The sequence below is a fragment of the Lepidochelys olivacea genome (genome assembly GCF_965140295.1).
Source record: "Lepidochelys olivacea isolate rLepOli2 genome assembly, chromosome: 8".
Lineage (NCBI taxonomy): Eukaryota > Metazoa > Chordata > Testudines > Cheloniidae > Lepidochelys > Lepidochelys olivacea.
The window spans coordinates 21,233,043-21,250,302 of record NC_140418.1 but is presented as its reverse complement, the minus strand read 5'-3'; the positions used below and the strand labels follow the sequence as shown (position 1 = coordinate 21,250,302).

At 39.8% G+C, this 17,260-nt stretch overlaps 2 protein-coding genes across 2 annotated transcripts in view; one reads left to right on the top strand and one right to left on the bottom strand.

Moving 5' to 3' along the window:
- The window catches only part of STK10 (serine/threonine kinase 10), a 93,660-nt gene that overhangs the window by 848 nt on the left and 75,552 nt on the right, over nucleotides 1–17,260 (top strand). The gene's annotated exons all lie outside the window — the stretch shown is intronic.
- Nucleotides 9,047–14,827, bottom strand: EFCAB9 (EF-hand calcium binding domain 9; the record flags this gene model as incomplete). Its single annotated transcript, XM_084637946.1, has 4 exons — nucleotides 9,047–9,199; nucleotides 10,816–10,992; nucleotides 12,086–12,234; nucleotides 14,692–14,827. 4 exons carry the CDS (start codon nucleotides 14,825–14,827, stop codon nucleotides 9,047–9,049), a joined length of 615 nt encoding a protein of 204 aa, XP_084494072.1.

Genomic DNA, 17,260 nt, shown 5'->3' with positions numbered 1-17,260 from the left:
TTTCTGGTCCGTAGTTGTGGAAATATGTTCACTGTAATGCATCAGGAGCTTCGAATGTGGTCACTCAGTTTAATATCTGGTACTTTCCCTTTAGAATGTAAAAGGAGCCTTTTTTTCTGGGAACAGACACCTCTGTTGCAGTGTGCTTTGGACAACATTTATGATAGTTTTTCACCTAACAAAATAAATTAATAGGATGAATATAGTGTTGAAAAAATAATGTAATTATTGAGTAGTTGTTACCACGTTAAAAGAAATTGATCTAGTTCCTTTGTTTGGCTGCTCTGCATCTCTCAGAGTTTGGGATATAGGGTATATCCTTCTCTGAAACTATGTCCCGCACTCCTTTTATAAACACAATTATTTTGTTTTTCAGTCCTCGTGCACTCAAATGACTTAATTCCTGCCAAACCTCTATTCTGCCTATTCAGACATGGTTCACTGTATTGCTCTTTCTGTCTTCCATACCTAAATCTAAAATTGCCCAGAATGGCTTTTATTCCACTGATAGTGGAGTCACTATTTTAGGATTGACACTTTTAGATTTGAAGTGAAGAGAGCTTCTTTAATTCTGTACAGTTTAATGGGCGGTGGTTTACTTGGCAAATACTGTAAAATTGGAACTAGCAGAGTTCAGTTGAAATTGCCAGCTCCTGAGGCTTTCCATATTGCTCTAACCTTTTTATCTGTTCACTGGCTAGATGGCACTTTGGATTTAGTACTCTAGTCTTTCTCTTTTAGAAACTGAAGTTCATATTTGATACCACATCACACATGAGCATGAGCTTTGCTTTTATCATAGTTCCCATGTTGTATGTCACAAAACCAAAATGCTCCTTGGCACAATTCACTGTCAGATCTACTCCAGGTAGGTTGAAGCTTGGCAACACAGAAGTGCAATGACAGGGTTGTATGGAGGAAGCCATGTCATTTAGTCCCTCATTTTTGCAAGCACCAAATTGACTTCCACATTTTTTTTTTGTAAAAAAGGCAAAAGTTAGACTTAAGCCCTGACTTGCACCAAAGCCTTTGGATTTTTTCACAAAGGGTGTAAAATTCACAAAAATCAGAATTTTTAAGACAAAATTCAGCTAATAAGTAGTGATTCTTTCACCACGTCTTTTGCGTCTTAAAGGGGAAATAATACTGGATTTCTGCACAACCACCTTAAAAATCTCATGGATTTTTCGCTGTTCAAATGTGCCTGGTAAAACTAGATTGTTTGTTTTATAAAATGAATGTTATATTTTATCTAAGCAACAGATAGTCATTTCATATCTGGAGCAGCATGTCTTGTGAAACATAGTACAAATTTTTGTTTTAATCTGTTTTTGTGATGGAGTTTCCCTAGAATCAATTCTGGAAGGGGGGAAAAGTTACAGCTGTAAAGTAACAAAGCTGTAACTAGGATAATGATGATTTTGTAACTTCCCACATCCTTTTGTAGAATGCATTTTCAGAGATAGTTTGAGGTGATTTACTGAATATAATTTTCAATATTACAGGTTTCTGACAAACAATTTAAATGCATTTTCACATTTCCTCTGAAAAAGCATCAACTGTAGTATGTTGTGCTGTAACATGTAACAATTTTTTACATTAAGTATTTTGATGGCGGAGAGTGAGGAGAAGGATGTCTAAGCAATTTTGAATTGGTTTTCATGCATGTAGGGGGTTGAGCATTGCTGGATTTGATCACCCAAGGGGCCGTTGCATAGAAAACATACTCTCCTTCCTGTCTCCCTAAGCACAAATCTCAAAACCAAGCAGTCTGATTGCAAACCGGTTTTTTTTAAAAGGTGAAAATGAATACTGGTCTCTTATCCCTGTCTTGATAAGCTGACAAACCTAACCACACAACTTTATTTTTGAATATGGAAGATATAACTGGAAACAAAGAAATTTCATAAGATCCATATTAAGGAAAAGAGTAATGCTTCTAACAAGGAGATCATTTCTGAAAATGTACATATATGTGCGTTTATGCTGATGAACATATGGTATGTGGCTATATATATTCAGTGAATACTATACTTCTTTTATCTGTAAGATTATCAGGTTTGGTATTCCTACTAGACCCCTGGCTATAAAAACAGAAATGAACAGGACAAGAGTTTGCCCCCACACAAATTTATGCAATTTCCACTGGACTCAGTGGGAACTGTGCGCTTGCATCCCAGAGCGGAATTGGGGCCCATGTGTAGCATTAGGAAGTAGATAGGCATGGGACACCATTCTGGGGCAAGAAGGAGGAAAAGTAGAACTTTGTGGGTAGATTTTGGATCCCCAGAGTGTGACTAGTGAAGTTCTAAAATGCAGCTTCTGGCCATGCTGTCCTCACCTTGCAGTCATAATAAGAAAATCCCAGCCAGCTGCAGGGCTGAATTACTCCAAGCAATTTCTATCCATCATTCAAGAAAGGCACGTATGAGCACATGTTGTTGTATGCATTTTTATTTGAATATGTGTACTCAGATTCAGTATGGCATTTGTGCTCCTGACAGGTTTCCTATGTGACCTTTATTTGTTGTATTATAGATTGGGCACCCCAATCAATGTGCAGTATCACACTGTTCAGTGTCCTCAGACAGGATATACTAATTGGGAGATTTTTATAATGTGTACCCAAGAGTTGATATAATCAAGTGAGGAGTAATAGGATAAAGTTTTCATTAGATTCATAGGCCTTGTATGTGTCACTCCTGATTAACTTTGGCCAGGAAGTGATTCCAGGAAATTACATTTTTACATTCTTATGTCAGTGACAGGTCTGTTTAACACAGAGCTTAGACTTTTGTGCTTGTTATTGCAAAGATGTCACTTGTATCTGACCCAGAAGTAATGGACAGGCTAAACTCTACACTCCCAGAATAGCTTTAAAGGCAGAGGATCAACAACACTACATATAGTCTAATGTAAAAATTTATCAGAAATGGGACATATTGGATATGTATTGCTAACTTTGTTACAAAGTGTTTTGTTTTACAAAAAGAACAAGTGATCACAGTTTTCCATGGTATGTAACTTTTGAATTATGTTTCCACTATGTGGGCCCTTTGTGCATTACATTTTGTGAATATCATCTACAGAAAACTCTATTTGAGACAGTAATATTAAGAAAACTTTCGACTTCCTTCTTAAAACCTGCAATCTCTTCTTGTCTGTATCTGGGAAATATTTGGAAAACTAAGTGATGTGAAAGTGCAGTGTAAATAGGGGATTTTTTTATAGCGATTGGGTGGCTAAGGGCAACATGTAAAATTAAACCACCTCCCTATGCCTTTCTCAAAAAGCTGAATCAGTTGAATTAGTAGGAGAGGATAAGCAATCAGGGTTAATATTTATGTGATAAAGCAACATATTCAGTTTACATCATGACGTTCAATAAAGCAAATGGCCTATTGATAAAATATCGCTATAATATCAGACATGCTTCTGCATACATATGCATTGTTAGTAAATATATTTTTGTTAGTTTGATGCAATGGTTGGGCTGCTTTTTAACCCATAGAATTTTGAAAGCATTTCAGCTGCATAAAAGTTGACAAATTAAATGAGTGCTATAAATTTGTCCATCACTATTCTATTCATAAACACAAATGCTAAAGTTACATTTCTGATTCTTGATTTATATTTTGCAGAATCTTTCATACATCATTGTAAATATGTTATTAAAGACCTTGCATCTTATGAAAAGAGCTGATGTGTTCTTTATAAAAGATTTAAGAAAACCAATCAGCTCTTTTCATAATCTGTCCACTTTACTTTATAGATGTGTGTCAAGTGTTTGAAATGAAAATAATTTCCATTAATGAAAAAGATTTCCTTTGTTTTCCACCTGTCACTGAGTGTAGGCTTGCTCATGAATGTTGGACATCAGACATTCTTTTGGAATAGATTGTGTGTTTAAAAAGAGAGGTCTAAAGAACTTGCTTTCGGAAACTGGGTGAATTCCATGCACATGGCAAACTTTTTTTTGAAAAAGGAAGAAATGCATTTTGAGCCAAATCAGCGCCCCTTAAAATTTATTTAATATCCCAGCTTGTCCAATGAGTTAAAACAACCGTGCTTCTCTCTTGTACCAAAGTAGATAATATCATACTGTTGCATTTGCAACTACAAAATTGTCAGACAATACAAATCTGCCTGTTTAAAACTGCTTTTCATAAAGCATTTTTAATTGCTTCATTCTGCAGATGGCTCTTCTCCTTTCACATTTCATCAGTTTCAACAAATGCTCCCTAGTGGTGTGGATGCCACTTCCTATTCATAGGACATGGTGGACCATCCATGATAACTCTAGGGCTATAGTTCTCCTTCCAAGGGAGAAACATAATAGTGTATATGCCACTGAGCCTACAAAAGTCAAATAGTTTGAAGACGTGGGTTTTTTTAATCAGCTGAGCTTCTTACTATGGACTTTGAAACTCTTATTAAATATAGCCACTGGACTATCCATGAAGAAGTGTGTTCCTATCCTTTTGAGCAGGGCCATTTGTTGGGTATCTATCCAATGGAATGCTGTATTTGTACATTTAAATATGAAGACCAATGAATCAGAACCATGTGGCAAATTGAGAACTTAAAATCCTGACTCTTGCCTTATATTTTGTTCACCTGGAACTCCAAAAAATCCAGTTTTATTACTTTTAATCCTGTTGTGTTTTTTTTCTGGCAATTTGAATCTAGCCAAAGACTGGAGACAGTTTAAGGAAAATTGAAGCAAATAAAATATGTTGATGTGGCTTTATTAAAGTAATCAAATGGTGTTATATCAAGGACCCTATTTGTGCCTCTCTTCTCCAAGTCCAGGGAATGTCTAGAAACTGGAGATATCTTTGAGCAATGAGTGCAATATTGTGCACTAGTCAGTTGGAGATGTGTAAGACACTTCATTTTCACTTGTTATGTGCAAGGGACTTAGGTTTGTATCCTCTTTGCCTCATGGTAGTGACTTCCAAAGATGGCTGGTACCATCAAATTTGTACTTCTTGAAATATCTTCTCTTTTATGGTAAATCTCTTTTGTACGCAGTTTGTGTGCCATGTATCAAAGAAATAGTCATATTACATAGGATAAGGTGCTAGATAATTTGGTACTGATGCAGATAAATATTATTCCAACAGCTATTGAGAGAAGGATGAGGGGATTACAATGATGTGACTCTTCCCCCCCCCCCACCCCTCGCCCCGTAACTTTTATAAAATTAAATCTTTTAGCACTGAACACACCGGTTGTGTGAAACATGCTTTTTCCTCCCTGGCTAGTTCAGTCCAATGATTAATTCTTAGCCTATCTGGAGATGCTGTGAACATTGAGTTACATTAAGATTCATTGTATATTTTTATGTTGTACCTCTGTTATTTGGTTGACATATCACAGTAGTGTGCGCACATATTTTTTAATCAATTGCAAAGCACAAGTAGGTTGTCTTTAAACTTAAATTATGTGAATTTTTTTACATAGCTAGACGTCTATAACATTGAGAGCAAAACATGAATTTCTATGAGTCAGAAACTCTGTACAAAACTTCTTGTATTAAAAAAAGCAAAGAAAAACCAACAATTTTTTTTCTGGATTTAAAAATAAAATTAATACTGGAAACACCATGCCTTAAGAAACAAACTGAGTGTCATTTTTCTCTTTTTAAGTTATTGGAATGTGATTTAACTCCCAGTTGTATTTCTGCAATCTTTTTATTATACTTTTGGCCATGGAAGGTTAAGATGCTCAGGTCATAAAAACAAATGTATCATTCAGCAGTATCTCACACAATTTGTCTGTCAGGAATAGTGTAAAATAGGGTATGCAATCAGTGGAAGAATCCAGGTCCCTGGGGAGTGGGGTAGGGAACCAAAGGTCAAGTTTCTCCAACACCTTCAAAGTGTAGTGTGTGTGATACCACACATGGTCTGGTATTGTGGGTTTTATGGATGGAGGGAAATATTAAGTAATTTATCTGTGAAGTTGCCCTTTAATATTAAGTGAAATGTTAGATGGATCTCTTAGGGCATGTCTACATGGTGCCTTAGTCCACACCAGAAGGGAATACATTTGAATACTCAACAGCATGTCATGCACTAACTGGCCAGGATGGACCCACTGGCATTCACTATAAGTTCCCTAATGCATATTAATGTAGTCCCATTTCAAACAGTACTACACAGTGTTCATAAGCAGGGTCCACACAAGCCAGTTAGTGCATGACACAGTAGTGTACACTAGAATTTGTACCCCTCTAGGATTAATGCATCATGTAGACAAACCATTAGTTTGGCCCATTTTTATAGTCTTAACTGCCTATCATGTCAAAAGGGCTTGAATGATCCTGGCTAAGTTGCTTTGCTCCCTTTATCATCCTTACAGTTAGTGTCACCTGTTTAACTTCTTTTTGGAGAGAGTGTTTTCATAACAGAATATAGAAAAAATAATGTAAGAACTAAATATAAAGAAATGAACATGAGGATTTTTCTGTGTGTCCTTCCTGACTCTCTCCTTTTTTGATGGGGGAAGAACAGGAGCATGGTCTACTGCTACCCATCCTCAAGAGTTGTCACAGCTGCTATCCCTCCTCTTCTGGGATGGGCAGATGTTCCTTTGGAGCCCAGTAATTGCAGCCACTTTACATTTTGAAAGTTTGGCGTGTCAAGATGTTGAGACAACACAATCTCCCCTTTTGACAGTGCCCTTCATTCAAGTAACATATGGTCACATGTAAAGTGGCAATAAAGACACACACAACTTGTTGCTAGTGTCCAGAAGCCCAATGCAAGAAATGGGCTTTAGGTCTATATTTACAATAACTGATGTACCACCTAACAGGAAAGTGAATTCCAAGTTAAACGTTAACCAATTAAAGGGAGAGGAGCTTGGGTTGCTCCGGCCAGTGCTGGGGCTGAGGTTGGCCGGCCGGCTGGGGTGGGGCAGCTGAGGCAGGGGTCCCTCTGGCTGGCGTGGGGAGGCTGGGGCTGGGGCCACTCCGGCCGGCGTGCAGGGGGTTAACGGTTAAGGTCAGTTAACAGTAAGCCTAATGCTTACCAGTTAACTGTTTAACATTTTATATCCCTAATAAAAGTCTATGCAAACCACTGTCCAGTTGCAGCAGCTCTGATTGTATGGTCATGGCTGCTGCGTGTGTCCAATATACTCTGTCCTCACTCCTGAGTATGGAATAAATGTACTATTTGTACTTGTGAATGTATTTTCTTTTTTATTTAAGTATTCAGCTCTATCTCACTCTACCACGTTACATAATATCCTATAAATGGCACAGCATTGCTTAACTGAAGTAGGTGTTAACCCTGCTGAGCTGGTCAAATTCCAACAGGGTAATTACATTCTGCCCACCAGCACTCCAACTGAGGTTTGGATATTGCATTCTTCCCTTCTGCTCCTAAGCTCTTGTGTAATGGTACTGTGCATTGTATCAAAGGCTGACAGAGTTTGCTCCAAATGGGTCACATTATAGTGGTAGGTGAAATGATTCCTAGGTTGAGGGCCTAATTCTGTTCCTCGCATCGATACAGCTGGTTACGAAATTTTTGACTAAATGTTTTTATTGGAAAATGCCACTACTGTTTCTGCTCAAAGTTTTAGTTTCAATGAATCTATTCAGATGAAACATCCATCAGAAGATTTGGCAGGCTTGGGGTAGAATTTCTGGTCAGAGAGGCACTCATCCCAGAATCACCAATAGCCTGATGATTAGGGCACTCACTGGAATGTGGGAGACCCAAGTTCAAGTCCCAGCTGTGAATCAGGCAAACCAGTGTTGAAACCTCCATTTTTTCCTGCAAGGTGGAATTCTTGTTTTCTGGTCAGCCCTAGTTGTTACATCTGGAGGAAGTCTACTGCAGCCCATGCATTGTGACTCCAGTTTAAACCAGTGTATACAAGAGGGGAATCTGGCTGAAAGTTTAGTTTTTGGAAGTTCTTCAGAATCTTTGGGTAAAAAGTGATAAACTGAAAGGTCACTTACTAAAAGGGGCCAGCGTCACAACAGCCATTCCACCTTTGTCAGATTAGAAAACATGAACTGTTTTCTCTGAATAACCTCAAAACTGGGGCTTCAACAGCTTCATTGTCTTGATTCCTGGGAATAAAGCCTTGGGAGTGGGGAAATAAAGGGATGGGGTCCTATTTCCTGTTATGAATTCCTATGCCACCGTTAAAGTAACAACATTGGTCCATGGTGGCAATTCCTCCATTCAGAAGCTGGGCCTTCATATGTGATTCGGCTGCCTTATTATAGAATTACAGCTTGGAAAGTTCAATGCGCAGAGGCTTAAGGCAAAAGTGGTGAGAAGGGGAACTGGGTTTAGAAAACTGTTCCATTTACGGTTTAAATGGTCAATACTTAACAAGAGAAACTGCCCATCCCTTCTCTTCTCTCCACAGATGGATTTAATTCGATGATTTATTTTAACAAAGAAAAGAGCATTGCCTTTGGCTGGCTCCATTCCCCACAACAACAGTAATGGGTGCAGGGAGATGAGACAAATCTAATTTCCCCCATGCTTATTTTTAATGGAGACATTTTAATATGGACAGAAAACAGCATAGGGGGGAAAAGCTGACAAACATGAATGAATCCAGTATCAGAGGGGATGAGCCAGCTGGGTTTTATGCTAAACTTTATTTCATTTGTCTCTTCAAAGGTGATAAAATGGTTGTATGGGGAGGACTGCTCTGTCTCAAGCAAGATGTAATGTAGTTGGAGGGTGGGGCAGGGTTGCTATCCTAAAATACTTGAGCAATGCGGTATGGCAGGGAGGGTTGACATGAATATCAGCAACTGGCTTGGGGTGAAATATGAGGAATGCGCCTGAAGTACAAGCTGCATCAGCTATTCCACATGGGATGACATCAGACCTGATTATGCACTTGCATGCAGTATCTGAGATGGGATCTGGGGACAAAATTATACAGCTATAATTATTTGGACCATTATTTGAGTTATAGGTTTCTTAAAAGTTGGTGTTTTAAGCTAACCCAAAAACCCCTGGGGCCTGGGAAAGAGACGGTTGAATCAAATAGTGTTGTTTTGCTAGTGTAGTTGTTGCATGCTGGTCTTGGTGAGGTCTGGGCCAGATGATTCTGGAATCGCTTCATTCCACCTCTTCTTCTTTTTCTCCTTCTTTTTCTGTTGTCTATCGATGCAGAAGATTGTAAACATTTTGAACTCCTTGTAGCTCAGTTGCTAGTGTTGGGGAAAAAATATGAAGTAGCATCTTAACAAGACAGTGATGGTTGATACCACTTTAATGTCAGAGATAAGCCTGACCCAAGATTTGGGATCTCAGAGAGACATACATACAATGTTCCTTCCAATCAAACTTTGGAGAAGTTTGGATCTGAACTTCATGGGCTGGGCCCATCTCAAAGGACCACACTGTAGCTGTGAGGGCATCTCCCCTACATGTGAATATCACTCTACCATTCCGCAGTGGTTGCAGATGTCATGATGCTTCTGGGTGGAAATCTCTGTGTTTTTTAGAATTATATCCGGCACAACCACAAAAGCAAGCTCTTACAAAATGCTCTTTAACCAAGCAGCCCATTTGCAAAGCAGAAATAACTGGGTTCAGGTCTATTATTTACATTAGTGTTGTGTCTGGATGCCCCAAGCACTAGAGTCCTTAGATCAAGGCACTGTACAAACTCTATTAGGAGGTTGTAAATCCTACAGGATAGGGAAAATCTAAGTTAAAATGCAACAAGTGGCTGTTAAATAATTGGAGGGCAGGGGAGAGGGAAGGTAACAATGGGGAAAACAAAACCACTAATTAGAGCAGTCCATTGCACACACAGTTTGTCACCTGTGGAGAGAAGGAATGAACTCCCTGTGACAGACATTAGTCTGTCATTTAATATACTGCTGGAAGGTGCTGGGATACTACGGGGATGAGGCTGCTATACAAACCCCCACAGAACAGTGATATGAAACATGATTAAATAAACCTTTTAATATATCAGCAATCCCTACCTATCTAGTCATTATGGGCTCGCAATTTATCAGACTTCACCTTGGTCATAGGTCTTGTGGAGGGATTTGAAAGAGGACAGGCTGATGGGCAAGGGAGAAAGCATGGAGGTGCTTATAGGAGGAGACAAACAGGCTATGGAGGCTTGCATTGTTAGCAAGAGTGGTGTAATCAGTAGAAGAGTAGGTAGGGAGGGGTAAAGTTACGAGCCTTGAAGGTGAGGTCACAAATCCTATATTCAATACAGTGAAGAAGGGGGAGTTGGCGGAGATCATAGAGGTCAGGTTTACGTATGTTCACTGATTTACAGTCCTCTATATTCCAAGGTGAAAGTGAATTACCTAGTAAGAAGGGCACCATAATCAAACCCTCAGTCTCCAGATGACACCTCAGCTGATTTAAAGCCCAGCATAGCCTGGGACCTCAGTATAAAGAATAAAATAAACCAGTGTGGGGGAAAAAGAACGTGGCCCCGCAGTTGTCTGAATGGCAGGCTCTAGCTGCTCTAGCACAAGGTAACAGGGCAACATAAAGCTTCTCTGAATGGAAATGGAGCCAAGAGCAGTGTTCAAGAGAGGTACTCTACTGAGCTACATGGCCAGTCAGCAGGACTCATTAGACCTGAGCTCAACTACTGCCCTCTCTGTGACACTGGACAGTCAATCTTTCAGCCTGTTTTCCCTCCCACACTTTGTCCTATCTATTTTAATTGTGTGCTCCTGGTAGGGACTGTCCTTGGGCAGATACAATGGGGCTCTGATTTCAGTTGGAGCCTCTGTGTTAATAAATAAAATGCGGCATTATTAAGGGCTTGTTATTCCTCTAATCTTACCTCATCTCCAGAGACATCAAAGTCCTTGAATATCTTCTCAAGCTCTTGTTTCTTGATGTTAAAGAGGAACCTAGTGGCTTGGAACGCCCTAGGGCCAACTGTGTGTCTTCCATCCATATCCAGCAGCTCAAACACAGGCCCAGAGTGTTGATAAATGAACTGCTTTTCCAGATGGTTCTGTTTCAGGACAGAAATGTTTAAGAACAAATAATGAGCAGAGATATCCTGTTTTAGAAAATACATATAATACCAAACACAGTTAAAGTCTAGATAGTAAAAGCTGGTAACCTTCCTAATTCCAGCTTGCAATACAAAGAGAAAAGAACTCAATGCTTCCTTGCACACATGCATGCCTAGCCCTATGCATCCAAATTTGTTTTCCCCAAGGCTTCAGACCCTACTAGTGCTGCAAAATAATTCTGAGCTGGACGGCCATGGAAATGAACTGAGCACACTGAGTCTCCCACTTTCCTTCATGCAGCCAGCAAAGCCACAAGTTGCTCTTGAAATGACTAAGTACTCAGGCCTGCTGTACATCCATGGATGGTCTTTGCCCTCTTGGCAGTGCTTAATGTGCACCTCTAGACTTGGCAGTTCATAGCCCTGGCACCTCTGGGCTTGCCGCATCAGTTATTCAAGTAAAAAAAAAATTCCTCGAGTCCCGGCACCTAATTGCTTGAGCCCTGGCACCTCTTTCGTTACAAATTAAGCACTGCCTCTTAGGACTCCCCAGGATGACACTGCTAGCGGCCTGCCCCCAAAAAGGAGAAGCTTGGGCTACAGTATGACCCCCCAAAAGTGGGGAGCTTGTGTGAACATTCATTTCCCCCCCACACCCTTTAATTCTCACACCAGGCTACTGTTTTCTTTCGGAACAGGTCTGACCTCTAATAACGATCAATAAGAGAAAGAGTCGTAGTACGAAGATTGAAGAAGAATCGTGTGCTCTACTGCGCAACAGGGAGAGGGTGGAAAATGCTGACCTGTGAAAATGGGATCCTGTTCTAGTCTTGCTATTTTGCAGAAAGCAGCAGGCGCCTGCAGCTCATTTTGTGAGCTGAGTTTTTGTTTATTTTCAGTGAGCTGCCTCAGAACATAAGACCATTTAGACAGTCTCTAGCTTGTGGAAAGTTCCTCTACCTTCTACTTATCACATTATAAGTGAAGATTAGACTCCCAGCTGGCTGATTCAATTTATGAAGGCACTGAATAACATCAGCTTCTCTGAAGCCTCTGGCTGACGCACCAACAGGGACCCCAGGCTACCTGCCTCATGAGATATCAGGATGCACACCAGCATGTAGAACTCATCAAAGCCAATCTCCCCTGTGGCATTCCAGTCTAGCAAGTCAAACACCAGCATGACCTGCTGCTTCGTCAGGTCAGTCACATAACGGAGAAAGTGATAAAGCTGCAGGTCTGGAAAACAGTGGGTTGTTAGGCCTAACCTGTGCAAAGCTGCTAGTAACAATTAATAGGATTTATAAGGAACACACTGCTCCAAGGTGCTCAGGTTACTGCACAGACCATTAAAATCCAGTTACACGCTCCAAGAAATGTTCAGTAATAATAATGCGCACACGGTGACATCTGTCAAGAGAGAGGTAGTTTGTGTGCGTGCATGTGTGATTTTTAAAAAATTTTTTGCTTGTTTCTGCTTGTTATTCAGCAGCCCAAAAGTGACATTTTTCATTTTTAGGTGTTTGAACAAAACGCCCGAGAAATTTGCTTAAAAGTTGTAATTTTTCACTTGGAAAAAATGTATTTCACATGCGCTAAAAGAAAGATCTATTCAGATGATTTTTCTTTACAGAATGGGCCAGGAAATGCCACACCTTCGAGGCAACTGCCGCAAACATTCAGTCACATGCTCCCCTGAAATGTGATGATGGAGCCCCTGCAAAGGAACCTCATCTACCCATAGGAGGTACCAGGCCATGGCTGTGTGGTCTTCAGGGTTTTATTGAAAAGATCCAGCCACCTATTTTGTTTAGATTTATACTTTCCATTATTTTTAATTATAGTCTTGGAAACTGTGAGCTGCTGAGTGCCCTCAGCTGCCACTGACATCAGTCATATTTGAGGGCACTCAGCACCTCCCTGGATTGGCTCCAGCGTGTCTTTCCCTGCTGATTTTAGGCCAGAGGGAGTTGCATGTGCATATTATGAGGCCAGAATTCAGCCCTTTATATAGCAACCAACCCCACCGATCCTTTGACTCTTTTCTGGTTTTTTTCCTTGTACTTTGTCACTAGCGTGGGGTGATGGTTCCAGCACAGTGCTGGGAAATGAGGCTCAACACCACAATCAGGTTAGATCACTACCATGGCATGGACAGCGGGGGGAACTCACATCACTCATTTCTTTGGTGGGTTCTGATCATTTTGGTCTCTTTTAAAAGATGTTTAGACTCCATGTGATGTTCTTCATCAGATTTAAATAAGACCTGAGCCCAAGGCATGAGACCTACATCCAAACGTTTGCCTTATTAAGGGATAAAAGGATTCAGTAGTCTGATTTATGTCCCTTAAACACACAGGCTCATTATGTTTGGATATGAATCTGGATCAAAATGTCCACAGAGTTTTTGGGGGTCCCATTGCTCATTATAACAGTCTTCAGGCAGGTCAAAAACTGGGCTTAAACTCCCTGCAGATACTGCTTATTTTTTTTAACTATTGAATAATTGTTTTAAACAATATTTAGCTTGACAGTGATGTTGTACAAGTGTAAGGTGCACCTAGGGGGCAGGGAAAAAAACAACTTTTGCAGTCCACTTCAGTGCTCTGAATGGATTTGCCCCAAAGTGTTTCAGAACGAATATGACTTTGCCACCCATCAGCCCCATCACCCTGTGTGTATGATACCTCCTTTCGCCTGAGCCTTCATCTGTGGTATTTATTTAGATCAGTGATACTCAGACTGAGGCTCAGGAGCTGCAAGTGACTCTTTAATTTGTCTCCTGCAGCTCTTGGCAGGACATGATTTTCAAACACTTTGTGATTTAACTATTAACCAATTAGGCTGCTTTTACTATGTTATTAACCAATTGTAGTTGAAAAAAGAATAATACTTGGTCAGAATAACCAAGAAATATTTATATATATATAGAGAGAGAGAGAGCAAATAAAACAATTCACACTCCTGTGGCTCTTTTGGGTTATGCTGATTGCTAATTTGGCTCCTGAACCACTGAGGTCTGAGTATCACTGATTTACACTGTAAGCTCTTTGGTGCAGAGACTATCTTTTATTGAGTGTTTGTACAGTGTCTAGCACACTGGTGCCTTAGTCCTGATCAGGGCTTTTCAGTGCTACCAGAGTGCTAATGATAAATAATAATGATGGTGATGATGCCACACAAGTTAATTTGAATTGCAGGACTGTCAGCTTTAAGAGGAACCAGGTAGAGAGAGAACAAAAAAGTTTACGTCTTAGGCAAGAGCTGAACACATTTCAGTTATTGCAATCATGCTAGTAGGCTGGGTATGAGGGCTGGGTATCATTTCATCATCTGATGTGTTACTAGTCAGGCCATATAACCTTTTAGAATGGATGGAAAGTGCTATATCAGTCGAGACACAGTGGTATATGCTACAACGGAAAGCCATCTATCTGGGGCAATTCCAAAACTTTGCATTAACCAAGCCAGCAAGTCAATTAGCATTACAGAATGCAGTATTTGTTGTAATAGCTGAGACATGGTATTTATAGTGTTTCTGGAAATTATTTTGAACCCTAAAGAATTTTTAAACAAATCCAAAACACTTTTTAAATGCTAAACTTGATAGCATCATATAATTCTTTTATATATATAGATAGATATAAACATTAATCTTAGTGATAGCAAATTCTAGGGCCTCTGGAAAGTACTTACTATTCAAAGTATTCTTATTATGAACATCTAGGAGTTGGAAATATTCTGCAAGTGCTCTAGCATTTCTAACTGATAATAAACAGTGTATTTTATCTAAATACAGAAACTGCAGAAAACATCCAGGTTTCAGCCTCATCTTGGCAGTGACTAATTCTGTTTACCTATGAACATTCACAGTAGCTGAGGTGATGCCCACATCACAGCAAGAGAATTCCGTCTCGGAACCAGAACACAATTATGTATCCTCCTGACTGAAATGTGTGGGTTTTTTTTTTTTTGGTTTTGTTTATTTTTGTTTGGGTTTTTTTGCCAAGCATCATCAGACTGTGCCTCTAAGGGCTGAATTCCCCAGGCAGACAGGCTGGGTGGGTCGCTGTGGAGGTCTTGTTGCTATGCACAATCAGCCAGTCGGAACAGGACACTGAACAGAGCAGAGCTCTTGCAAGCACCTTAGGCATTGAGTGATCCACTAAACATTGTGGAGCAAATGGCTCTCTACCACTGAGGAGTCAGGGTACACATCCAAAATGAGCATGAAGAATTATTCTTTTATCACATATTTTTAAAAAATGCAATTCTAGAACATTAGAATCAGATTGAAACTCACATTTGCAAGGAAACGTAGATTTAAGGTCCCAATTAAGCGAGATATGTGTGAGTTCACTGAGTCTATTGTGACGTCAATGGGAACACTCATATGCTAAAATTAGACATGTGCTTAAGCACCTTGCTGAATCAGGGCCCTAAAGCCTTGTCTACACTGGAAAGTTGTATCACTAAAACTACCTGGTGTAGTTAAAGGCAGACACCCCCCCAGGGCACACCCAGTTATATCAGTATACCGGTGCTTTATACCTGTACAGCTATGCCTGTACGGGAAAGGGGATGGCTATACTACAGTAAAGTATCGTTATACCAGTATAACTGCATCTATGCAAAGGGTTGTACTGGTATAACTCTATCAGTAAATAATCACACCCCTCACCCCGATCCTGTTTAAGAGCTTGATTCCTGAAAACACTTACTGCTGAGTGAAGTGCTTACTACTGTGAGTAGTTCCACTGAAATAAATAGAACTAGTCATGATAGTAAGACCCCTGACTACAGGATCAGGCCCATTCTTGTGAATCAAAGGCAGATTTCCAATGCTTTTTGAATATTTTTGCAGCCTACTTCTTATATTTATGTTAGTGTTTTAAAAAGACAATAAGAAAACAATTCCTGGATTGGTGACAGCAGATTTGCCAACATGGGTTGAGGTTTGTGGGCTTCAGGAAAGAAGTGAGTTTGGGGATGTGAATATGTCTGTATCTATCTTGTTTTATATTTAGATTGTAAAGTCTTTGGAGTACTATTTGTTCTATGTTTGTACACAGGGGTCCTGGTTGAGGGTTGAGGCTCTCGGTTACTACCGTAATATGAATAATAATTAATGGGTAGGTACATGGCATAAGGGAAGAAATTCAGATTAACTGATCTATAACTCTGAAAACAATTGGCCTAATTCTCTTCTCACTCCAGTATTGCCAAACTCAAACATTGTATCAGCCCTCCAAAATCATGAGAATAGCTGAAAAACAATGAGCTGTTAAAACCAAATCAATGTTGGGTTATTTTCATTTGCCTTCTTCTTTCACAGGTATACTTCAGTCACATTTGCAAGCTTTCCTCCACAACCCCAAGGGCTAGAAACTTATTTTTTCTTAAATGAAATTGAAATCCTCACATGAGCACTTATGTCCAGCAGCTGGATCTTGAGGTTCAAGATAAAATCACAACAGTTGGCTACTCAGTGTAAATCCAGAATCACAGAAATGAACTCAGTGTGAGAGGAGACTCAGACTCAATAGTCTAGGAGGGAACCATTTCAACGAACAAGTAAAAAACAGAGAGTCAAGGTGGGTGAGGTCATATCTTTTATTGGCCCAACTTCTGTTGGTGAGAGAGACAAGCTTCTGACCTTCTCTCTCACCAACAGAAGTTGGGCCAATAAAAGATATGACCTCACCCACCTTGTCCCTCTAATATCCTGGGACCGACATGGCTACAACACCACCGCATAAAGTAAAAAGCTGATCAGTCAAGCAAGACCAGTTGGTCTCAGACCTAGACATAAGGCTGCAATATCAAATAATTCCTCTAGATGTCCCCATTTTATTCCAATTTTAAATGTGCTGCAGTTAATTTAAAGTATGTGAAGGACTATTATGACTTTAAACAATTTGGGTCCCACCCTGTCTATCCATATTTACATGTGCTTATATCTTTAAAAAAAAAAACACCCAGAAGTTAAATATTTAGTGGCTATATTTAAGAGCTGAACTTGGGGAAGGAGAAGTGATTTTCTTCTGTTAAGATAGTTTTAGACGCATTTTTTTACACTCAGATGATTCAAAAACATCTTTATTTTACAATTTCCATCCTGTCCTTTGATCCTATATAAGCACTTATGCAAATGAGTAACCCCATTGTGTTCAGTTAGTCTGGTAACCTATGTAAAGTTACTCACCTGCATAAGTGCTGGCAGAATTGAACCCTTACTAGGTAGCCATGAATTAGGATAGGAAGC